The sequence below is a fragment of the Colius striatus genome, chromosome 1 (genome assembly GCF_028858725.1).
Source record: "Colius striatus isolate bColStr4 chromosome 1, bColStr4.1.hap1, whole genome shotgun sequence".
Classification (NCBI taxonomy): domain Eukaryota; kingdom Metazoa; phylum Chordata; class Aves; order Coliiformes; family Coliidae; genus Colius; species Colius striatus.
Window position 1 is genome coordinate 95,950,728 of NC_084759.1, and position 25,596 is coordinate 95,976,323.

Here is a 25,596-nt window from a genome sequence, read left to right on the forward strand (position 1 = left end):
ATTCTCTCTAAAGCAAATTACCAACTTCTAAATCACCGAGTTAATCCACATTCTGGGCAAAAATAACAAAAAAAAATTCTCACTCAACATATTAAGTAATGAGAAAGCACTAAAAGTTCCCACTGATTTAATTGAGAAAAGATTCATGGAAGTTTTTAAATTGAGACCGTTATTATTTATCTCTCTGATTTCCCAAATCATAATTTTCCTACCTTTGCCTCATTTCCAAACATATAATTGGTCTTGTTAAAGACAAAAGTCTTCTCCTCAGAAGCCTTTCTTATCCCATGGTGGTGACCGCAACATTATTACTCCTAAGTATAATGGAAGACCAAAAAAATTCCAAATAATACTTTCTTGATTTGGTGGCTGAATCTGAACTAGAATGATTTTTTTTTTGTATCATTCAAATATAAATTACTTTTCTCAAAGAAAATGTTCAGACTTTGGTTGTGCCACTTATATTTAAAATCTTTTGCCCTTTTAAAACCTTTCATCAAAGACAAGCAACTTTAAAAAAAGGTTTTTAAATGGAAGTATTCCAAGTAAATGACATGAAAACAAAATATGTCAGTTATGTGGCATCTTTTCCAGCTCCAGTTGTGCATCAGTTACTAAGTCTGGAGAAAGGAAAAACCTACTTGCCTTGCTGTTTCTTATCCAAAGCCCAAGAGAGAGCAGGAGTCAGGTACATACACCCTCCAGCGCAACAAAGACATAGGTGAGTGAGTTCATCTCACCTCAGTCTGAGCGCTGGCACTAAAATCAGGACAGAGAGAATTTCATGCCTTGTATTTTCAATCTAGACCTCAAGGAGACCAGCCCAGCAGAAATCCCCATGGCTTCTTACAGGTTAAACAAACAAACAAAAAAATCAACCCCAAGTCAAAAAACCAACAAATCTATCCCCTAGATTTTGTGTGCAATTGAGATCACAAATAGTTGAGCTCTCCTCTCAGAGTCACTTGTCTGTCAGCATGCTCCTGAAACGTGCTGAGCATTGCCAGGAAAATGGACTGAATGCCCAATTGCACCAAAATGACTTTGCTAAGGTTCGATACTGGGACGGGGCCTCCAGTGGCATTTACTGAATGCCTTTGACATTGCCATAAAAGGCCACAGTGTAAAAGAGTATTCAGTCCAACGTGAGTTGTGGGCACTCAACACCTTGAAAGATTTAGCCTGATATTAGTAATCATTTCAGTTCTTCAGGTTTTAAGTTACCTGGAGTCAAGAGTGCTGTATACAAAACAGCCCAGTATTCCCTAAAGAATATCAGCTATGTTGTGATTTGGATGAGTTCCCTGGCATCTTAACTGCTACTTTGATCCTGCAAATTCCTAATCCAGTATCTAAGCACCTTTCTCCAACGGTTGCAACTATTCAATCCTTTAAAAACATGCCTTTGTAACAAACTTGCTGTGATTCTGTATAAGCAGTATGGTTCACTTGTAAAAATAGTGAAAATAAGACATCATGCCCTCTGGCCTTCCAAGCAGCATTTAAAAGTGATTCTGCTGTTACTAAAACCATTGTGGATGTACACACAACATAGGATAAAAATAGTAATGGAAATTATCTGAAACCTACTGTTCTCTGATAAGTATTGATGTATTAGTATGTAAATTGCTTGTCTCATGTGGCAGACCACGTAAATCTGCATTTTTTATTACTTATACACAGTAGACACAGGTGGAGCGGTCAGCCTGTTGCAAAGAGTGGTGCCAATTAAGCAGCTCGCAGCCCATGCTCTGAAAGAATTCTCACTCAAAAAGCCACGATTTCTTCTTGCCCTTCCCTGAAAAAACCCAGCTTCCTTCCTCTCCTGATGTCGGCCCTTGTCACATACCAGGGTTCAGCAAGGGAATAAAGTTTTCTCAGCAGCTGATGCCTCTCACCTCGGTCCCGAGGTGTGCAGCTTGCACACGAGGGAGCAGTTTCCAATTGCTTTCCCCTAGGAAAGCCTGGGCAGTGTGGCCTTGCAGTCAGCCTGGTAGAAAGCTTCATCTTCTTGAGACCATGACTATCCCTGTATGGTTTATCAAATTCTGTACAGAAATACACTTCCCTTGAGGCAGCAAATTCAGCCAAACAACAATGTAAGGTTAGGGGAAAAATATGTACTTATCTCTACAATAAATAACAGTCGTGATTATCAGAAGAGAGGGCACTGTAACAGTCGAATGGGTCTGTCACTCTTTCTGAGGCAGACTTCCTTGTCTGCATTTCTCTCAACTGGCGCAATTAAATCAGGTCATCCAAAATAGACAGCAGGGTTGTGTCACCATCCAACAGAATTGTGTCACTTTCAGGCACCGGCCCAGCACATCGCTTGGGCTTACAGGCACTTCAGGGCACTATTTGTGGTTTGGAATCTCTCGTTTTGTATTTGTTTAGTTCATCAATATCTTTTAGTTGTCAATTCTGAGAAAACCTTTTTTTTTAAAATATCTAATATGGGAGCTAGAGGCTGTGCCTGGGCTACAGGACACTTTTAAGTCATGGTCTCTTGCATGCTAGGAGAAGTATTCACTATCTCCTCTGGCCAGTGCAGGAGGAGATTCCTTTCCCCTGGAAAGCAGAGTACAGGGAGGGCTGGAGCACAACCCAGGCTCACTCCAGCATGGATAATGTGAAGTCATGGCTGTGTATGTGCCTGGACTGGGAAATCAGAAGACTTGTGAGGTATGGGATTTCTTACCCTGAACAAATACACCGCATAAAAATCCTCAGATGACTTAGGTTTCTCCCTTTGCTTTCTGGGCTGTCGGGTGATGGAGAGGGAGCATTACTCTGCAATGAGGAGGACTATAGATTTTCTCTTTCTTTTCCCAATAATAATAAATATCACTCTTCTTTAAAACAATATGAAACTTTGCAACTACTGTGAGAATTGTCTACATTAGAAAAACCTACCAATACTGCAGTGCCCCCATAGCATCTCTATGCCTCTGTGTGAAAGCCCCACTAGGAGCTTTCCCATTTATCCAAGACACACATTCATAAGTAATGTATGGGGTGCTCTGCATACAAAATCATGTATAAGACGTTACAGACTGGCTCAGAAGTTAAGCCTGAATCATTCAAAAACAAACAGATCCCATTGATTTGAAGGCCAGAAGGTATCATCCCACCCAACTGTCTGCATAACCCAGACTACTCACTCATTGTAACTTTTTACTGAGACTCAAAACGTCAATGCAGAATCCAAGCGTAATCCTTTCTTCCAGAATTAGCCAAATTAGTCACAGCATCTACTGTGTTGACAAAGAATTTCAACTAAAAAAACATTGCACCAGAAAAACACACAAAACACTGAGGCTGAGCAGCTGAACAAAGCTTTAAGCCTTACTGATCACTTCTTGTTCCAAAGGAGGACTGATAAAACTGTACTAACGATGGCAGACAAAAATAACTGGCCTAACAGAGTTAAGGTTGTAAATAGAAACCTCTTTGTGTGAAATACAGTTCTTAAAAGATTGTAGTTTTTATAAACAACATTAGCTCCTGGCTTTATTGCTTTGAACAGCAATAATAGTGGTAGCAATGAACCTGAAGGTATGAAACCACAGAAAGGGTTTTTTTTCTCTTGAAAATGAAAACACTGACAAACTGGGAACTTAGCAAGTTTCAGTCTAAAAAATATGACTAATAAAATGCCCGAAAATGGTGAGCCGAGAGATATGTTACATCTCCTGCCTATGGCACAGGACAGTACAGGGTATTCAGATTTGCTGGATTCAGTCCTTATGGAAGAGGATGCTAACATAAGGCTTTAAGACCCTTTTTTTCAGATGTCAGCATTAGAGTAAAAAAGAAACATGTATATTCTGTTCAGCCCCACTGCACTGGCATAAACCTCACCATAAAGAAGCATCAACAAGAACAGCACTTCAAGCTGTGAGTCTAATGTCTAGCACATATTAAATGCAATCTCATCCTTGATTGATGTAATGTCTTTTTGGCAAGTGCGCAACTCTGCAACGTAGTATTTTTAGAGCCTGAAGCTGAGTAGCACACAGCCTACACGGATTCTCAGAATTGGGCCCTCATATACACATTTAGTAATATTAGTTCCTGTGCATCGTCCAATTTAGCTTAAAGTAGCACAGCAGTTTGCTAGCTCATTTTAAGGACATACAAATCCATTTTAGACCAAAATAGATTGAAATAGCACATATATTGTTGTGGGAGTCCCAGAAGGCTAATCCATTCGGTAAATCGACATCAGCCCCTGCAGTTTTATGAAGAACTGTGCCAACAGTCATTAAAAATACACAAGCAAGATTGGCAAGTTTGAAGGAAGAGATCTCATGTGGTGATAACAGAATTGTTGATAAACTCTACTACAAACACCATTAGAAGCATCAATCTGCTATTTATTGGTGTTTGGGATCCAGCTGCTGTAATTCTCCATCAGTATTTTCTCCAACAGTTTGCAAAGCAAGCATTGAAGTGAAATTAATGTCTAAGTTTCCACCCCCATCCCCTTTGCCATACCCTCTACTGGTCTTTAGAGGCAGCTATGCCACAGACCATGCAGTTTGGGGCTTTCACTGCTTTCAGGGCCAGGCTATGTTTGTGGGTATGACAGTGCCTATTTGGCTCTGTTCACAGAAGTGAGGACCTACCCCTTGTAATTCTCTCCAGTCTCTTACCTCAGCTGCCTGCAAGTTCTTTCTGTGGTAAGCTCTCCTTTAGAACTGCTAATTGTGACAGAGAGCAAAATGTTACCCAGGAAAGATACTGTTTCTAAAATTCACAACACTCTTTCTTGCCCTATCATAGAATGGTAGGGGTTGGAAGGGCCCTTTAGAGATCATCTAGTCCAACTCCCCTGCAGAAGCAGGTCCACATAGATAACGTCACATAGGAACATGTCCAGGTGAGTCTTGAAGGCCTCCCAGGAAGGAGACTCCACAACCCCTCTGGGCAGCCTGTGCCACTGCTCCATCACCCTCACAGTAAAACAGTTTTTTCTTATATTTAAATGGAACTTTTTGTGTCTATCGTTTCATTCTTTTTCATCCCACTGCCTTGTAAGTATATTGTTTGAGTCATTCTAGACAGACTTGGTCTTGCAGTCTTTTATCAGGAAGAAACACTCTTAGGCATAAGCATTGTTTATTCTACCCATTGTTCAGAGATGAGCATAAAAACTTGTTTTGCCCTGCAAGAAAAAATATTTTTTTTTAATAATCACTGTCTTTTTTATATTATCTAAACATTTTTTATGTAGGAATAGACGTTCACTTGCAAAAACGAGTGATAATCCAGTTTCACTGATAAGCTATTGACCACTAAAAAAACCCTTTCCATTTCCAAATGTCTAATTCAGTTTCAGAGCATCCAAAGCTCTTTCTTTTCTTAGAATCAGCCTTTGAGAGTTTTCAGTTGACCATTTCTAAAGGAGATGATGCTTATGAGACCATTCGCTTACTCAACAACTTTTAAACTCAATGCCCAGTTTCAGACCTGAGGGGTGCAAGACTCAAAGAAATAATGTTCCTACAAGCTTCATGAAAACTGAAGCCTGAGCTGTCAGGTCAAAATAAGAACTCTCAAATCAAATCTAACTGACTAATGCTAAAAGCTAACTGACTGCTGAAGAGATAGCACACTTCTACCGGTGAGATAGTAAGTCTGTTGCCAATGGAGAATTTTCCTTTCACTGGCCTTAATAACAGATGAAGGATTAAGCCTTCAATAAAAAGATGCTCAAGTCAAAAGTGAAAATGCTTTCAGGATAGTATGGCAATCAAAGCAGGCATCAGTGATGAAGACATCAGTCAGGTTTTCCACCAATTGCTTTATCAACATGTGCGCTTGCCTAAGGAAATTGCCTTGTTTAATTTTTCCCTCATAGTCATATCTCATTGATCATAACGTGGATCATAACCATCTTATTGAACCTAAGTCTCACTATCTGCTAAATCTGAGGGTCAAATTAAGCAAAGTTTGGTTTCACTGAAGACAAGAGAAAAGACTCAGCTAACCAGCAGATAATTCAGCATAAAAACACATTCAAACTCTAGTTATGTGAACAGGGTTTATCAAATCAGTACCAGCACACAAGAGAAGCCAAGTCATGAGCTCTTTTTAGAAAAACAAACCCAAGACATCATGAGGAAAAGATAGACCTCTGTAACTTTTTGGTTATGTCAAATAGACATTGTTTCTCCAGCAAACAGATATAACCTCTTCATACCCATGCCACTCAGCTCAGACTTGCAGTTACATTAATTAAATTACTGCAGTGACAAAATCCATGAATCCTGCACTCCAAGACCAGATGCCTCTCTTATCCTCCTATAGCTGTTCTGTTCTCTGCAGAGCTAGTTTCATATTCCCTTGTGTTGCCTACTAGGAGTGATGCTTATTTTCACTGTATCCCAATGGCTTATTCAGGAAATCAGAGAGATCCCTATACACTTCCCTTTTCCCGTTCATTTGCTCTTTTTATTTCCATGTCTTGTGTTAGGAAGAGGCAAAATGTCAGTCATCCCCAAAGATTTTGGCCTGTAGTAAACTCCATGCTACAGTCAGTTATACTTCTCTCAGCTATTTCACGAAGCCATAGGGGCAAACATTAGTCCTTGGACTTAATATGGAACTACAGAAAAAGAAGATTTTTCTCTCTCCTATCCCAAGATGCTGACGTGTGCAATGCTGTTAAAGGGAGGCTGTGAGGCTCTTTTCTGCTCTTGCCAAAAACTTCTTCTTTTGACTGGAGACAGAGTAGCCTCTTCTAGTACCATTAACAAGAGAAAGGCTCAGCGGGCAGCAACTGCTTCTGGAGACAGAATGAGCGAATCATTACGCCCAAGTGACAGCAAAGTTATAATCTTCCCAAAGACTGCAAGTAGGAGAACATCAGGGACTAGAGGAAAATATTTATTTGGAAAATTTGATTTAGGAACTTGAACCTCAATGCAAACTTGAGGGAGGAGAGCTCTTAGTTGTCAGCTCCTTGGAAAACAAAACACTAGTTTGAGATAAACAGAACTGAACTCAAAGCAGGACTCACACTCTATAGTTTTTGTATTCTTGTTTATATTTGATAATCAAAAAGATAAATGAGAGATCAGGGAATTTACCTATTGAATCACTAAGTCCATCCTCTAGCAAATCACAGATCTGTAGTGTTAAGATGGCTTACAGTACAGTGAGTCCAATCCATACAAGCAAAAAAAAAATACCCCACTTTACCCTTATAGCCTGATGATTTTCTTTACAACAATATTTCATTGTCTTCAACTTGTTTTTTGCCTGAAGAAATGAGAAGTCCAAAATCGCAAAATGATTCTGAAGAATTAATGCTTGTTTTCCCATCCAAGAATAAATACAATGAAGAAAAATAAACAGATATTTGTGGGTTAAGACCCTCATCCAAAACCCAGTGAAATCCTTGGGAATCCTTCCAGTGACCATAAGCTTTCAATCATGTCCTATAATATGAGTGATTTTTAAAATTAATTTTAAATTAAGAGCCAGACATCACTGGTATTTAATTTGTTGCCAGAAGCCACACAATAGACCTCTGAAACACAACTCTTAAAATGCACAGAAATTCAGACAAAATGACTCACCAGTGCTGAATAAATAAGGTACAACCACGCCTCCTTCTGCTCTTCAGCTCCCTTTAAGACACTATTTTCTCTGTGTTTGGTAATATATCAAAATATTTTAATTTTAATTGTACATTATTGTTGGCAGATGACAGAATTCTGATAACTGGTGACTGGTCAGACAGTGCTTCTTCTGTCTGGGGACACTTCCATCAAAATCTGAGTATTTATTTGGAAGAAGTCTGTAACTCCTTTCTCTAATAAAGCTGAGACTGTCTGGAAGCTATGTCTGACTAAGAAGGGTATCGGCAGCAGATGGAACAGGAAGGCAGCAGGGACCTAATCCCTGCTATTTATTTTGAATAAAAATAACAGATGATCTGGCAGGTGCCAGCAATCTGCACAGTGAGAACAAAGAGAGTTCCTGCCCCAAAGGTGTAAGCATCTGAAGGACAGACTCAAACATGTTGGTATCGGAGCAGTGGAGCTCAGGAAGTCAGGTTTCCGACAGGTTTATGTCTCGTGTCTGAATTTCCCAATATCTGTTCTAGATGTAGCAGCATCATACTACACTTTAACTCACTTGAGGAGAGCTTTTGGAGCAGCATCCTTTCTTGGGGATGTTAGTAGGGCCTACCTGGTTATGCTTACAAAATGTGTAGGAACTTAATAGGACCAAAGCTTCTACTTCACTAACAAGGATGATTAAATCTGATCAGAGGAATTAACAACAACCAAAAAAAAATAGGCAAAATCCACATCTAAAATGGGATTTCATAAGTTACATTTTCTCAGGAAAGCAGCAAGAATGGCAGAGACAGGCCTGAAACATGAACTTGGATCTCAGCACCATGATCTGAACTAAAATCTCACCTCGGACACACATCTCTTTGTTCCACAGAACAAACCCCAGATCCGAACTCAGAAACTTTAAACCAGACATTGAGGTTTAACTCCCATATTACTGAAAGGAAACTCTTCTAAAATAACTTTTTTTTCTTCAGAAAAAGCAACCAAAATTTTCACTTGCCTTTTTATAAGGCAGTATCAAGAGGATACATCATTGACATCACTCCTTTTAGCACCTCTTTAAATATCCTGGTTGAAGGACATGCTCCACTTGCCACAGTGAGTCAACAGAACTGACTGAAGAAAATTTATACAGGGTTTTATCTGACCAACACAAAACCAACAAAAAAACCTCTGCATCATTGTGGTTGGTCATGATTGATCCTGCCACGTTATTTCAAAGCTTTTGCTCCAAACATTTGTTTGCTTTCTTTTTGCCTGGGGGAATCTGGGATGGGTGAATGCCACAGAACCTAATGGAAACTTTTAATGCAGAAAGGCCACAGAATCAGATTATATTTCTTGGGTGAACTGGTCTGCTTTTTCATTAGATCCTATTTTTTCCTATTGTTGAGTCAGAAGATTGAGTCTATGGAGCTAAATCAATGCCTAGTTCTGTCTGAGCTGTTCTGGAAAAAGAGAGAAAAGTTGACACCAGTGGACAAAGATTAAAAGGTTATACCTAAGCAGCAGCTGCTTTTTCTGTTCACATCCAGAAAATCACTCTTCAGCCCAGTTATGCAATCACACAGTTGCTTCACTTTTGATCTTTGGTTACAGCCAGGTTTCTTGAAAGCTGCCCAGAAAACCTGGCTGGGACTAAGGTAAAGAAATGGAGATTGACTGACTGATGAAATGAGCAAAGAAGGTCAGTTCAAACAGAAAATCTAAGCTCAGTAGCATGGAGAAATGAAGAAGCAGAGAAAGAAAGTGGTACAAAGCAAGGCAAATTGATGTTCCTCAGTGTTGCCCGGGAAAATGAATTTGCTCCCAGACAGATAAGAGGCCAGTTCGCTTTTGTAGGAGAGGGAGAAGGTGGGAGAAGAAGCAGGGGCTAGGACAAAAAGCCAAGGGAAGAGCTGAGCTTTTCTCCATTGCCAGAAGGAAGGCAGGAAGCTGAGATGAGGGAGCAGTGACTCCTGCTGTCAGGAAGGGACATGCTCATGAACAAACGCTGCAGTCCCCAGCACAATCAACTCTCCCGCAAGAGCAGCGGTAGCAGACAGTTGGGCTTTCTGTAGCACCAGTATAGCTATATAAGCTAAGTATAACATTACAGTAAAGTTTGCTGGTTTTGCCAGCTCCCTATTTCACCTGTTTTGGGAACCAGTCCTTGAACATAGAGGAGCTGTGAGTAAACTGCTCTCATGTGGCCTTGATCTCTTAAAATATGTGTCCCTCTTCACTGCTAACAGTATCCTAGGAGCCCATTGTATTTATGATTTTGGCTCCCAGAGACTGGAGAATTAGCAAAATGTACAGCAGTCTTCAGTTTCCTGGACTGGGACCTGATCTGAAATGTGAAAGTTGCAAGTCAACACTGAGAAAAACAATGTGAAGACAGAGCTTTGTCAAGTAGCAATGACATTGTGGACATGTGCGAATATTTTGGTGAAAAGGTAGTTCTGGTGTGTTTTGAAGAGTAGGCATGAGGGGGAGAAAATTAGCTGTAGCATCAAACCAATATACAAGAAGATCTAAGGAAACAATTGTGGATTAAATCTCTCTCTTCTTCCAAGCCTCCAGCTTTCAGTTTCAAATTTGGGCATAAATGTTTGGATTACACTTTTAAAAATTAATCACATAGACTGCAGACCCCAGAGGAAACCTCCACTTTCAATAACCAATGCAATTAATAAATGTGTTCTTTGTTGCCACCAAACTGCTAGAGAAGAATAGATTATGCAGATCTTTTAAGTATGGTGTGTACCAACATTACTTCACTTCCAATATCTCCTTTATTTAAAAGGAGAAACTAATTTTGCTCAGTGACACAGAATCCTCCTCATAGAGTTTGACTTAGAACTGATGGAGTCCTGTTTCAGAACTTTTTTCTCCCTAGAAAACACTAATTCACATACCAATTTAAATGTAAAATGTTATTGCACAGTAATGTCTTAAAAAAATACCCCAAAACCAATCAGAATTCACCAATGATTTTTATATATATATATATATATATATATATATATATATATATATAGTTAAAAGCTGGACTGAGAAACATATAAGAATGAGAACCTGCAGCTCTCTATTCCATAAGGGAAAAAGTAATAACAAGACCACAATAGCAACTGACCTGCAACAATTAAATGAAGAGATTCTACTCGCAGCCAGAGCTGCCAACCTCTCTTTTATGAAAAGTAAGCGATAAATACTGTAATAGTTTCACTGTTTCTGCTCTGTGAAGTGATGCATAAAAAATGACCAGTTTTCTAAATGGGGAAGTAAATACAAGTCAAACACTAAAAAAAAAAAAAAAAAAGAAAATAATAACCCTTCACTTTCCACATACACTGTTCCCTGCTCCCCTTCCCACAACCTCTATTAGATCCCAAGAGAGGTTTTTGTGTTGCTACCAGTAAGCAGCTAGGTCTTGTGATTAACAAGCAGGTACATTAGAATTGCTAAGCACAATTTAACACATACATAAAGAGAAAACAAAGATTACATGTGCAGTTGTTACAAACTGACAGCAGTTTGGGAAATTCCTATAGAAAACTGTCAGAAGCGGGGGAGAAGGAGAGGGCAACAGAGTTTGGGCTGCTGAGGTAAAGAGAGATCTGATGCTGGAAACGCACAGAGTAGAAAAGGCAATGACCAAAAAAAGTATGCACCTGCTAATCTGAGTATAAAAGCCTGAAATCTGTGAAAAGGAGGAAAAGTTTAAGCAACCAGCCTTCCAATTCTCTAGGCATTCCTAAATTCCCAGTACTGGATCAAGTCACACAGAACACATTAAAAATGCAGATCTCAGTTCTTTCTGCCATGACATGGGCTGCACATGGAAACCCATAACCTGCTGCCGTGGAAGCTTTACCCTCAGAACGGCAGTTAGATTCTATCCTTTCTAGAAAAAGGAAAGTGCAGGTGGTGGGTAAAGCAGGAGGAGCCAGATCTCAGCTCCCCATCCCTCAGGATAATCCCCCAGGAGCTGCCTGCACCTTGGCAGTTGCAGGGCACTGCTCCTTTAAACAGGGTAGATTTGTTTTCCCATAAATTCAACAGAGCTTATAAAAATCAAGTCGCTGTTCCTGCTGAGGGAGAGAGCAAATAAGGAAATTCAGCTTGAAGCTGCTGTTTTGGAGCTTGCTCTAGTTCTTTAACAGCCATTAAACAGACTTGGGATGGCACTGCAGGGCGTCACCTTACATCTGACAGCTTCTGGCCCACAGCATCTACTTTGGAAGTAGCTAAAAACTTCTCTGTATGCTCCAGATACCTTTTTTTTAAAAGGCTCCAGTAACATTTTGGTCTTCTCTGTCACTCTGGATTAGATCTCCGTGTTAAAATTAAAAAGAAAATGTGAGCAGAATTTGTTCAGGCCTGGAAACTTCCCCGTCTGGCAAGAATTTTGGAATCTGATTTTCTTTTCTCCATCTTACTTACCAAACTGACTGCACGGCATTTTTTAATACTGATCTCTGGGGTGAGACAGAGGGTTTTCCATGGTCATTCTACCTATGTGGAAAGTTCAGTGCACAATGAACACTGAATACAGCTTTACTTCTGAAATGTATCTTGGATAACCTTATCTAAATAACTTAATTTGAAAACTGAATAGACTTTTGTGAGAGGAACTTTCCTAGATAAACTAGAGGGATATTTCTTAACTCAGCGGCTATTTGAAAGGGAAAATTTGAACGTTTACTTTATTTTCTTGTGGAGAACTACCATGCAAATCCAAAACTAACATCTACAAGCCAGCGGTAAGGCAAAAAAAAAACCACCAGAGAATGAGATAGCAAACATTTAAAAGCCTTTTACATGTGAAAGGAATCTAATAGGAGGAACATAGTTTACCCAAGTACATAACTCTGGTGGTTGCTTGCGTAGAACTCTTCAGGCTTACAGAGTTACATGCATTAATAACATCACAAACTCTATTTTCCTATTGTTGAGAAAATTTTTTCTACAGAACTATCAGCAGCATTTTGAACTATATTATCATGAACTATATTAATATGACAACACATTTTGACTATTAATTATATACTAACTTTGTGCTGGGGCACCCGACTGCCTTTTGGAAAGTTCTGCTCCGTTCATTAAGGGTAAGCTTTGCATTCTCTCCTAGAGGCAATTCCTTAAGCTTGCTACTGCCAGGAATATGCTGTGCTTACTGTGAAATATCGAAAGGAGATAAACTGCTCTCCTGAATGACTCTGTAACAGCAGCAATGTGTCCTGGAGCACAGGAGAAGTTACAAGAGTGCGGTTTTCTCAAACAGAAAAGAAAGATTGCTTCTTGTTTCTGCTGGAAACAAGGATAGCTTTCCAGTTTCTACAGTCACTTCATTCTGCACTGTCACAGCACCTTTGCAGAGATCGCATATGTGATTTCTGACTGACAGCTAGTGCCTGCTCACTTTGAAGCCACTCTCACCATCCCAGTGTTACTAGGTGAAACATCCTCCCAGAGAGAAGTGCAGCGTTTGTTGGCTACCAGAGTTAAGGACGGCTTACTCAGGGCCCGACTCCAAGTCTCCAGGAGAAAATGGGAATCTTTCCAGGGACTTCCACGCACTTTGGGTCAGGCCCTGGCCGATTCGAGCATAGCTTTCCCACCACGCTGCTGAGAAGAAACTGACAGTTCAAGTCCTCGCGTCCCTTCCCACTTGACCCCTCTGGAAGCCCTTAATCCTCTCCTCCTCCCTCCCCTCCTTCGCAGGGGCTCCACAGCTACGGCATATCTGAATCCTGCGCCCGTGCTCTCCTGGGTACAGGCCCGCGTTCCGGCGCTGGGACACGACGTGCCGGTCACTACGCAGCTTTCCGAGCAGCTTCGGGCGGGGTCCGCCACGGGGCCGAACAGCGCCGGAGGCTGAGAAGCGCAGAGAGCGCCGGCAACCTCACGGCCGCGCCTGTCCGGGGTGCCGGGGTACGACGGCTGCCCTCCGAGGGGCGGGACGGACGGCAGACCCCTGCCCACCTTCCTCCTGCCCCGGCGCCCGCCGCGCAGCCCCACAGAGTCCCCCGCGCCGGGCAGCGTGTCCCGAGGGACCGCTAGTGGGTGCCGCCCCTCCCGCCGCGGCCGGTGGGCCCGCCTCGTACCTGAGAAGTCGGCGAGCGCCGCGACCTCCGCGCTGCACACGAGGATAACGCAGGAGAAGAGGCGGAGGAGCCGCCCGGGCTCTACCTGTCTCCGGCGTGGGTGCCGCCCCGCATCCCCTTCCCTCATGATGCGGAAGAGGGCAGCTCGGGGCTGGGGGGGGCGCAGACCCGCCGCCTCACATGATGGAGCCGGCCCCGGCTGGCGGCACGGCCACCCCCGGCCCGCCGGGCGCCCTCCGCCGCGGGGCAGCGCCGGCTGCCCCGGCACCGAGCGGACGGCGGGGAGCAGGAGGAGGGCGGAGCAGCCCTGCCCGAGGCCGCAACGCAGCCTCCCCCAGCCGCGGCGGGAGGGGGTCCCGGGAGGCGCGTCGCTGCCGCCGCGGGGGAGCCCGCGAGGGCGATGGGGAACAGAAGCGGCTTCTTGGCCGCGCCGTGCCTGGCACTGCCCTCAACGCACATCGTGCGGGCCGGGCTGAGTCAGACCCGGCTGCACCTCGCCCGCCCTCCCCCGGCTCTCTCCACCCCTCTCCGGGCAGTTCGAGGTCCCGGCACCTCCCTCTTGGCCAAGAGGCACGATTTCGTCTTCGCGCCCTGCGCGAAGGGCTTTATTTGTGACTTGTTTCCCCCCTCATTCCTGCTTTGGCAATGGTTGGAGGACTGTCACGGACTTAACACATCCCCGTCTCATGTGACAACATTTCTCTGCTTCTCTTTGTATTTTTCTCGAGACAGGTGGCAAGATGCTGACCGTCACTCCCCGTCCGCTGGCAGCACAACTTCCCTACCTTCCCTCCTTCAGACCTCCTTGCCCCATATGCCAGACCCTGCTGAGCCTAATGCTCCAGCACAGCTCCTGTCCTTATACTTTGGCTAACAGGTCTCTGGGGAAAATCCATCTGGCAGCTATGTCAGGCAGGGTGTCTGGATAAAGGCTTTTAGTGGGCAAACACCTATGCTAAGAAATGTCCCCGACTCTTCCATGTTGCAAAAGAAACTTTCCCTTCCTCTGTTTCCTCAAGTTGTTGCCAGACAACATCTTACCACAGCCCTTAGCTTTAAGACTCACACAGTTCAGCATAGCTGAGTTTGAAGTGTGTAGGCTTGCTTAAAGTTTTCCTTGCAAAGTGAGAAAACATCTTGAAGTTAGTTTGAGAGAGTTCAGGTTGTTCCCTGAAATCTTTTGTGAGACTGAAAAGTAAACCAGTGGGAAGTTCAAACAAACTATCATTACAACTTTGTAAGCCACCTCAAATACAATCTGAAGTTCACAAAGGACTAAAAAGAACAATTCAGGACAGTGGTTTCGAGTTCCTGTAAAAGCTGCCCTCAGGAAAGACAGCCTAGAAGCAACAATGGAAACAGGGCATGAAAGCATCTTCTGCCCTGCAGTTGTGCTTGGGTACAAAGTGGATAGGCAAGAACATCTATCTGTTTACATCCTGGCATGCATGTTCATACTGATCTTTCTCCTGAAAAAAAAAAAACATGAGGTGAGAGATGACGGAACCAAACTAATTCTGTTAAATCCGTTGCTCTCCTCCTGCTCCAACTGAGGTTGGATCATGTCCAGATTTGAATTTCCAAACTTTCTGGAGGTTACACTGAACTTTGACCAGCTTGAACTTCATGTTTCAATCTGAACCCACTTTGTTCCCTCTCACACATAGAACAACAACCAGGTAACATATACACTATAATCACACTTCCTTAGTCTTGGGCAGATAAGAGCAAACCAGGTTTCACACGCACCTGCCTGAGGTCAGGGACATTCCATCAAGTTTTACTGAACTTAGATAAATGGGATCAAAGATGCCGAAATAACAGGATTAAATGGAGTTGCTCTGAAGCATCTGCAACTGCAAACATGATGAATGAGAAGAGAGAACAGTAGCTCTGCCAGGTGTGTGAAGATCTTCCTTCTGGCTGCTTCGGATAAAGACAGTGTTTACCTCAGGACTGAACCAGGTTAGCCTGTGCCTTCCAACTGTAGTACTGGAAGGAGACTTGTGGGACTCTCCTACCTACTCCTCTCATTTTTTCCCTTGATCTCGCCAATGATATACTCATTTAATGTGACAGGTTCTGCACTTGCTGTCACAGGTAACTTCCACCAAAGGCAGAAATGAATGCCAGGGGAATGTTGTAAGTAGCACAGATTTTTACGCCTCCATAACAGTAAGCATTTGGAGCCAGATTCAGATCTTTGAGAAGGGTGTCTGTATGATTAAACTGATTTGTCTACCCTAAGTTCCTACCTGCTGTGTCTACCATAACTACATATCTATCATGACTTCAAGTATGCACTCAGACAATCTATGGCTTTAGGATGCCAGACTCTCACTCCCTGTACAGTCAATGCAAAGACAGGTATATCTCATATGCTGTAGCTCTAACAGGAAGTGGTCCCCTCCTCCTCTCTGAATTGCTCACTAATCCCTGGAAGATCGATGGCAAGGATGGCAACTCAGTCTGCTGTGTGCAACTCTGAGTAGACAATGGATCTGTGACAAGTACACAATCAATGCAGAAGAATATATAAAATGTCAAAAATCACTAAGAAATATGCTCTACTCATGCTTGAAAGGCTTTGAATCAGAAGCTTCTGCCAGGCTGTTTGCCTAATGAGAAGCTGTGAATCTTCTCTTTCCAATGAGATAACGTTTGCCTTTCCTAACCCCGTGGTGCTGTAAGAAAAAGATCATCCAGTGGTGCAGGAATGAGCCTGGTATACTTTTGGCACTGTGCAGGTATAACCCAGAGGCAAAGGCAGTTTTCAAGTGGAATGACTGAACTGGGATGGATTCTAAACATTGTAGGTAACCTCCAGGGAAGTGAGGCAGTGAGGGCTGAATAACAACACAAGAGGCAGCTGGGTGCTCCTAGATGTAGATATCTGTCTTTTAGGGAAGCCTTTTTATGAAGGAGAGCAACTTAGGGATATTACAGCCAATAGGAATCGAAGACATGTTTTGCTTTCAGTAAAATGGCATTGACCATTTTTCCTTTTTTGTTTTGTTTTTATTTCTTCTCCCCTGAATGGGAGGGTACTTTGCTTTTCAACAGTAACCTAAAATCTGCAATGTTTTTGATAATGTCTGCTATTTCCTTCTATGGATAATGCTTCGATAGTTAAGAGACAGAAGTGTCAAACACTAAGGTAGAGAGGAAGAATGTGCAGAATGTTTCTTTGATGGGCTGAATATGTTTCTTTGCTATAGCCTTGAAAGCAGCATCTACAAGCTGGCAATGCTCAGTAGCTGAAAGACAATATAACTAATCCAGACATGTTCAGCTTGTAGAATTACAGTGTCTTTCAGCCTTGGCCTTTCCTTATGAGCAACAGGAGTGAGATTTGGGTTTTCCCCAAAGAAAAAAATGAAAGCCTATAGGTTAGAATCCAGGCTAGATACCATGTCTGCTTCAAACAGTTTCTCTCTTTCGAACTTGGGTAGAAAAGAAACAATTTCACAGTGTCAAAAATGCAAGAACTGCATTGTTGCATGAAGTTTTGCAAAAGCAAAGCCAAAATCTGAGCTTTTAATTTCTTTTTCTCTGTATTGTTCACTTTTCTCTGAACTTCAGCCAAACTGCAAATTTGAAGCTCATGGCATGGCTTAGGGTATGGAAATTAAAATAAAATTAGTGTTGTCAGTTAGGAAATAAACAAACAGTGAAATAGAAGAAGACAGTTGAGTACAGACATCCTAAATTTTCTATTAGTACAAAAACCACAAGATTTATAGCACAACAACAAAAATTATAAGAAACATACCATATCATAAATACCTTTCACACATACATATACATATCTCCATACCTCCTACTGTTTTTTCCTCCTCTTTTCTTCATGATACATTTATTGGGTGATGATTTGCATTCTCTTTTCCCAGAACACAGTGTCCAAGAAGTTCACTAATGTTCTCTTTGGCTTTTAGGGGTCAAATAATTAAAAAAAAACTACGTACAAACTCCCAGACTTTTCCCACATTTTAAAATGCTTTATATTCCTGCCTTCTGACACTGATGAAATCTACAAGACAGTTCAAACAAGTGGGCTGCTATCCTCTCTCTGTTTCTATGGAAATGAGAGTCAGACCAGTTAAAACAAAGCACATGCTTTACAGTAATCACTATATGGCAATTATTTAAAATAAGATAGCACATTTTTCCCAATTCAACCTCTATTTCTATGGATACAAGAATGAAAGTAGTGGTAGAGAAGCCTCTCTTCTATTTTTTAAATTCTAAATGTGTTTTGGATGCTGTAAGCTCTCACAGAGTGCTACAGATTTTAAGTTCTAACAAGATCTTCAAGTGTACAGTAATTTGAACTTGAGAGGAGCAATTCTGTGAGCTGCAGTTGGAAAACATTCTCATCTGTGTAAGCAGATGTCTGAATGAATACAGAATACAGTACTTCACCCAACAGGTTTAGAAATGGGAGAAACGTTTGCTATTTTCTGCCACTATTTGACTCACTTCAGAGAAGAGCTAAGTTAGCTAACAAGTTTAGAGTTTTGTGGTCATAAGCTGCTTCCTGCATAGTTAGCTCTTGACCAAGCTAATCATGTCACAGAGACCCTGACCACTTCACAAAACAGAAGATGTAACACATGAAGTCTGTAAAACCAATCCTCTCATGTTTCATACCATCTGAATGAAATCTCATTCCAGCTTCCTCACTGCAATCAGCAAAAAGGTCACTGCTCCTCATCCTCCTGAATGCTGCCAGTCTTACTGGCACCTCTCCTATATACAGATTACTTTTTCTAGCACTACACCTGGGCACTTGTATAGACACGAAATAAGAGGCACGTCCTATCTTACAGAGCTTACTGCTGGAAACAAGAGAAAAAAAGACCTAAGATGGAGGAAGAACAAACACGCTGAGGAAAAGGTCCTGGCTTTGTTGTTTTTGTCCTCTTAAAGCACAGAAGTCATCCCTTGTCACTTCAAAGATGGACTAGAAAAGACTCTGTGTCTTGCCTCTGGGTTTAGGAAGGACGTTAGGACAGAGCTGCTGGGTGGATGAGAGGCTTGGAAATCAGCCTGTTTACTTGTAAAAGTGCCTTATTACGGGTTTATGAGCCTGACTTTTGGCTGGTTGTTGTCACTGTTTCTCCTTTAATATGTATTTAGGCTAAGATTTCCTAAAATGACTAATGAATTTGTGTACTTGAAATTTGAGACGGCAGCTTTTCAAAACCACAGAATCAATGTCAAAGCACTGAAAAAGGGATGGCTTTTCCAAAGGCCTTGGGAAATCAGGCCTCAAGGTCTCTCAAGTTCGGTCTGCAAAGGCATGTGAAACTGTAGTGTTTCAGAAAAGAATATCTAATCAGTGAGAGTTAATAGATTTGAGATCCAGACCTCACACTAATTCAATTTGAGCACCCCAAAATTAAAAGCAAGAAATTAGATTTGAAAATACTGTTGCATTGTTTCTAAGTGCTTGTTTTTCCTCTCAGGACTGTAAGGGTTCAATGGTAAATTCTGAAAAGATGCTCAGTGACTGAGGCTTATGATGTTTGAAGATTATTCCATGTGTAGAAGGTGGGGAGGATTTCAGAGGGCATGAGAAGATCCCAGAGTGCCAAAGGTCCTCTTCTGTACATCGAACTAAAGGGTTTATTCAGTTAATCGCAAGTAGACACCCATAGCTATTTTCAGCTTCTACATCTTCAAGCTCTTCTCCCTCTAGCTCTCCTCCCCAGCCTACTCACTAACTTTCCCACTCTTCTGTCCTCTTCCTTCCTTTTCTGATCTTTCCATCTGCTTTCAGCAGCTGGGCAAGCAGCCTGATTCCCGACTCATACTGTGCCCTGGCTCAAAACCCTGGTGCTAATGCATGTTCGTACTGCTGACGCCGCAGGAGAGTTAGGTCCTTTGACATCAACAGGGCTCTAGTGTAACGGGAGGGAAGATAAACTGTCATTAGTCAGGTTTTAAGATGCACTCCTTTAGCTCTTCACAGAAGTGCTGCTCCAGCTGAAATAACTAAGAGACTGAAGGAGGAGGAGGGGTGATTTTGTTTTTCAGCATGAAGAGAAGAAAAAAGTTGTGGTTTTCCTAAATTGCTGTAACTGCTTATGGACAGTTTCACTAGGGTCACTGCCTCGGCCTAGCCTGCCCACACAGCTCCTGAGTCCATATACCAGTCCTGTGCTTCACCCCCACCCCTTGTTTCTAAACTTCTGGAAGTCAAGCACTGCAATATCTGTCATCTCCATGTGTGATCTGGCACTGAGCTGATCGGAGCAAGGGTGGTAGGATTACGGGGCACAGGGAACATGGGCATGTGGTGATGAAGTGGTGATCATGTTGGGCTGTTTTGGGAATATTCCCTTCTTGCGAGGCTGTGTTGAGGAAGTGGTCCTGACACTTAGCCCATCTCTTGGCAGCATCCACTCTCTCTGTGATCCAGTACTTCAAGTGTCAGAGGCTGGGAAGCAGGAAAGTATGATAAACAGCTATAATGCACACAAGAACTTGAAATTTTAGGAAAAACTGAAGGAAATTTTTCTGTGAAATAATTCTGTGAACCATGAAAGAACACTGAGAAAAGAAATTTCAAAGGTGTGATTTTTGATGAAATTCAGTCCCTCTCAATGCTTTCTGTAGTTAATTTATACATCAAATAAAAAACTTATGATAAGAAGCTACTGCATTTCCTACATGGTCTGGACCACAGTCAGTGTGGAGTAGGGGATCACGGATCATGTATGGTCTTTATGTCCTAGCACTGAGAGCAGTAACAGAGTACTGTAACAGGCAGGGGCTCTACTAAAGCAAACCTCAGTAGTTTTATAAGGTCAAGACTGGTTTATCTTACAAACTTGAACATTATTCCTCACTCCAGGCTCCTCACTCATGCAATCCTAAAGACAATATCTGTTTTGCTAGATTAGGCTACATCTTATGCAATAGTTTCATCAAGGTCTGTTTTATGATTTCAGCCATAAACACTCCTGTTCTGCTCACCCAGCCCCTGTCTCTAGCAGTTAGCTATAGCTCAGCAGTATCTGCTATGCAAGCCCTCAAACTTAAGTCTGTTGATAGGAATTTATATCATTCCCTAACCATGCCCATGGTGACACTTGCTAAACTCAGCCTGATCTCCAGGCTGGGAACAGATGAGTGACTCCCTATAAGTAGGGTTGCTGATAGACCCATACTTAAAGAGAAGTCTAAAGCCAATGTCTTCAGGATTGAGTGAGTAAGGATCCTAGAGCAAGGAATAATGTTCAAGTTTGGGAGACAAAGGCTGATTAGGGAGAAAGCCAGGAGTGCAGATTCTAACCTTAGATAGTGTTCAAGGCAGTAAAGATTTCAGAGGACTGATGCAGGAAAGGGTCAGCTGGCTCCATTAGTTTTGTATTTGGAACTGTTCATTGAACAAGGGCAAGAGCTAAGGTTCATGCAAGGGACTGAGAATTATTTTTCCGACTTGCAGATGCCAAAGGGGCAATGTGTATCTTGGAGATGAATACACGTTCATCTGGCAAGAATCACAAAAGTATATTTCAATTCATTGAAAACTGGGCAGCTCAGAAAATACTACTTGACTCATTCATTGCTTATATCTGTTAAACATGTATGCACAACAGAGCAGATGAACTTTGTCTGAGCTTGATGTCTTATTCTTTAATTGGTCCTCCACGAATGGAGCTTGCCAAAAAACAGACTTAGGGGATGAAAGTTGTCAAAGATAGAACAGAGAAAGAAAAGGATGTGGGATTCAAAGGACACTATGGCAAGAACGTGGGAGTAATCTGGCTTAAGTGAAACTAACAGTCTTCTTCATCATCCTCATTAAAACCTATGACAGCTACTTAAGCAGTGAGGGGAGAGAATAATTTAATTTAAAGCTGAAATTAAAATAATTTTCATTAGCATTTTGCAGTAATATTTTTCTAGTAGACACTCTGTGAAATCTGGTGTGTTGATAGGCTTATTAAGTCTGACAGCTATGACTTTCACCTGGAAGATATCAGTATGGGTGCTTTGAGCCCTTTTGAAAGTTGTGCTAAATCTTTTTTTTTCATTTCAGTTCTACTAGCTCTAGCCTTGCTTTTCATCTCCTCAAAACCAAAACAACTCCTCTTGAGAATGTTACTTGCTTTCCATATTATGTGCCTCCTCCAGTTTCTGGAATTATAAATGTGTTTGTATATCTGAATACCTCCAATTAATTTTCAAGAAAATTGTAGGTTGAAACAAAGGATTCCCATCATCCAGAACAACCCATCAATAATATTTTATGGAAGAACTTAACAGTCTGTGTCTTTGCATAGAATTTGCTATACTATAGTGAATTCCAAGTGAAACTGCCATCTAAATAAGCAGAAAAAATAGCTGAAATCTACTGAGTTAAAATTTCAAAATATCCAGAAATATCCAAAATGATAAGCAGAGTTTGGAGTATGATGTCACTAGCATCAAGATGCTTTTTAGCCATGTTCTTCTAAACTACTTTAAGAAAGCCCTTGTACCTAGTATCTAGCAATTCATATTTTTACCTTTTTTCCCCCCAGTGTCATTTACTCCTTTTATTTTACTATTCTGTGCTTTCTAACTTAACTTTCTTTTATTTTACTGCAGTATCTGTTCCCAAAATATCACATCATCTTCCATCAACATTAAAGTAAATCTTAGAATGGCTGTTAATGTTGCCCTCTTCTGGATCACTTTTTTTTTTTTAAACTTTTTTTTTTTTTAAAAAAAAAACAGTTTTGACAAAAACTCATGTCAGGAAAAATATCAGGTTGCTGTTATTTATTACTTAAAATTAGGGAAAAGTATCCACTTAGGATAAGTCTATGATTTGACTTTCATTTTCTCTTACTGACATAACAATCTCCTTTATCTTCCAGTATTGTTTCAACTGTTGGCATTTCATATCTAAGTGTTTATCAGGACAAGACATTTTCCATTCCTCCTTATTGCCGTGCTTCTCCTGGAATAACTTGTTGAAAGCAAAACCTCTGATTTCTAGTTAAGTCTAAAGAACAATGTTTCACAGCTGACAGGCGACCTGTACCCTTGCATAGTGTCTTGTTACTGCTTTGTAATTGCTAGTGTTTATATGAGTCATTTTAACCAGACAGATTTAAAAATCTAATGGAAAAATGTCCTGATAATTAGAAAGCAGATTATGACCATTGCTCTTGCAAAAGACAGTCATTTTACCTTTTCCCTATTATCTGAGGAAGTTCTCTCTTCTCCCTGCTTCCTGGCACTCCATGCTTCATCCTTCAATCCCAAAGTTTGCACCTCCTTGTATCAGGACTGCATAGGACTGCAGTCCTGTGAATATCTGTGATGCTACTGGAGACAAAAACCAGCTTGGCCTTGCAAGCAGCAATGGATCAGAGATTATTGCAGGGTGCTGGAGATCTGCTTTTGAAGTCCCTCTTTTTCCAGTAGCTTTCACACCTCAGTGGTACTAGTAGCTGTGCTTCAGATGAGAGGACCAACATACCCTGAGAGGGAAGTGGAAGGAGAGAAAAGGTGTGATAGCTATTTTTAACTCTTTTTGTCAACTTGAGCACCGATTACTCCAACAATCAAATGCATACCCATGACACAGAGTAGCTCATGCTTTTATGCACACACAAGTACCAAGTGCCTTTGCTTTTCTGCCCAGGGACTGAAGGCCCCGCCAAGACGGCAGCTGTCAGACGAGCAATAGCAATATGCACAGGGCAGTTTTGGGCAAGCAAGTGCCAACTGCCACAGAATCAAGAGAATTGTAGAATGGTAGGGTTGGAAGGGACATTCAGAGATCATCCAGTCCAACCGCCCTGGAGAAGCAGGTTCACCTAGATCAGGTCCATCAGTAGAAAAGAGCGGCCAAGTGCTCACAGCCGCCTCATGAAACTAAAACCATGCCAGCCGAGGGGGACCCCGGAGCGGGCGCATTTTCTAGGAGGCAAGCCCCGAAAGGGAGGCCGGGACGCTGGGCTGCTGGGCAGCGGGCTCCGTACGAGCCGCAAAACAGAGCACAGGCGGGAGTAGCAGTGACGCCTGAGAGAGAGATACCGGCCCGATTCGGGCGGGGGCTGGTCAGGCCGCCTTTGCATGCGGCAGCCGAATCAGCGGCCCCGCTGCCCCAGCCCGCCGCTCTCACTCAGGGCCCGGCCGCACCATCGCCTCCCACTCTCGCGGGGCCCGGCGCAGAGGACGCCGCTGCCGTCGCCTCTTCCTGCCGAGGCGCGGCGGCTGCTTCCGGGGCAGCCTTGGCGGAGCAGCGGCAGCAGCATGGCTGGGAAGCGGCGGGCCGAGCCCGCGGCCGGCACGCCGGCCGAGAAGCGAACCTGTCTACCGGAGGAGGAGTTTAACGGCACCCGCTTCAAGTCGCTGCTGCGGGATCCTGCCACCGCCGGCAAGGGTGAGGGGCCGGGCCGGGGCGGGTGGTGCTCGGCTCTGCCTGTGCCCGGGGCTGCGGTGCGGTGCGGGGAGACGCGATGCGATAGGGAGGCGAAGGCGTGTTCCACCGGCACAGCGAGGGCTGGAGCGGCTCTCCAGGGAGCCCGAGAGCGACTCCTCACCCTGGAGCGACGTCGTGGGGATGATGATGATGATGATGGTGATGACAGTCGCTGTTGCTGTGCCGTGGGCACATGGTGCTCCCGCACGGCTTGGGCTCGCCGCCGACACCGGCCGGCAGCGCCGGCGTGGCTGGGCCCCGGGGAACGGATTGCAGCGTGACACACGCCAGGCCTCAGCTCCCCGCGTGAAATTCGGGTATTTGCAGGTCTGGAGACCTTCATCACCGTCGCTAAAACGCTACCGTCACCTGAAGTGTACGATGTCGTGGAGGGATACGTAAAAATTTCCATGGAGTGTGCCGAAATATTCAAACTTCTGGACGGAGAAAGGAAGCCTGAAAGTGAAGTAGGTTGGCTGAGAGTGTCAGAGTTTAATAACCGCTGTTAGTGTGTGTCCCAGCTGGGAGAGGAACCGCTGAAGAAATGCTTTGCAGCATACATGACTCTAATATAATTTGCCATGGGTTTACATTTGTCGTTTTGTGTTTCCTTATTTTTTTTTCCCGGAATTCTCAGTGCCAGAAGCACTGCGAAATGTCCCTTTCAGTGGACATCCAAATATTCTTGGTTTTAATGATAGCCCAACCAGCCATCCTGCTAAAATCAAGCTGTTAAGGTTCTTACAGTGTTATCAGAAGACCATTTATGAAATGAGGGTCAACAGAAGCAGTTAAACGAAAGGGAAATAGTCCAATGAAAGTAATTGTTTTTAGATAACAAGACATCTCCCTGATAGAGGAGATCTCATTAATATTTACAAATATCTAAATGGTAGGTGTCAGGAGGTTGGGGCATCCCTTTTTTCTGTTGTATCTAGCAACAGGACAAGGGGTAATGGGATGAAACTGGAACACGAAAAGTTCCATTTAAATATAAGGAAAAACTATTCCACTGTGAGGGTGAGGGAACCCTGGCACAGGATGCCCAGGGAGGGTGTGTAGTCTCCTTCCTTGGAGGTCTACAAGACCCACTTGGACATGTTCCTATGTGACCTTATCTAGATTGACCTGCCTCTGCAGGGGGGTTGGACTAGATGATCTGTAAAGGTCCCTTCCAACCCTACCATTCTATGATTTCTAAGAAGCTAGTGGTAAAGTTGATCTCATTTTTCTCTTCTGAGCTGGACACAATTTCTCCTCATCACAATACGATGAAAGAACAAAGAATCAAAAAACTTTTCGCAGTGAATACTGACGCAGCATTATTAAATCTTCTCACAATGTAAAATTGAATGGTGTTCCTTTTAATTTCCACTTGTTGATCTTTGCTCTAGGTCATTGTTTTTGTCTGTGTAGTGGTGACCTCTGTCATGTTCAATGACATACATGAGTTCTTCCAGATCCTTTTACTGTAATG

The 25,596-nt window shown here is 42.7% G+C and overlaps 2 protein-coding genes across 5 annotated transcripts in view; one reads left to right on the top strand and one right to left on the bottom strand.

The window, feature by feature from the left end:
• The window catches only part of EVA1C (eva-1 homolog C), a 42,529-nt gene extending 28,609 nt beyond the window's left edge, over window positions 1-13,920 (bottom strand). The window contains exon 1 of one of the 2 annotated variants that reach the window (XM_062001901.1): window positions 13,691-13,920. In XM_062001901.1, the coding sequence (XP_061857885.1) occupies window positions 13,691-13,817 (127 nt within the window). In that variant the 5' untranslated portion in view covers window positions 13,818-13,920. The remainder of the gene's footprint in view (window positions 1-13,690) is intronic. The other variant, XM_062001893.1, reaches the window with a different exon arrangement.
• A 10,012-nt stretch (window positions 13,921-23,932) lies between these two features.
• Window positions 23,933-25,596, top strand: part of URB1 (URB1 ribosome biogenesis homolog) — a 64,246-nt gene continuing 62,582 nt past the window's right edge. For all 3 annotated transcript variants that reach the window (XR_009819220.1, XM_062001914.1, XM_062001929.1), the window contains exons 1-2: window positions 23,933-24,080; window positions 24,447-24,586. Coding sequence is in view for 2 of the 3 variants with exons in the window: in XM_062001914.1 (XP_061857898.1) it covers window positions 23,951-24,080; window positions 24,447-24,586 (270 nt within the window). In the remaining variant the exon portion in view is untranslated. The remainder of the gene's footprint in view (window positions 24,081-24,446; window positions 24,587-25,596) is intronic.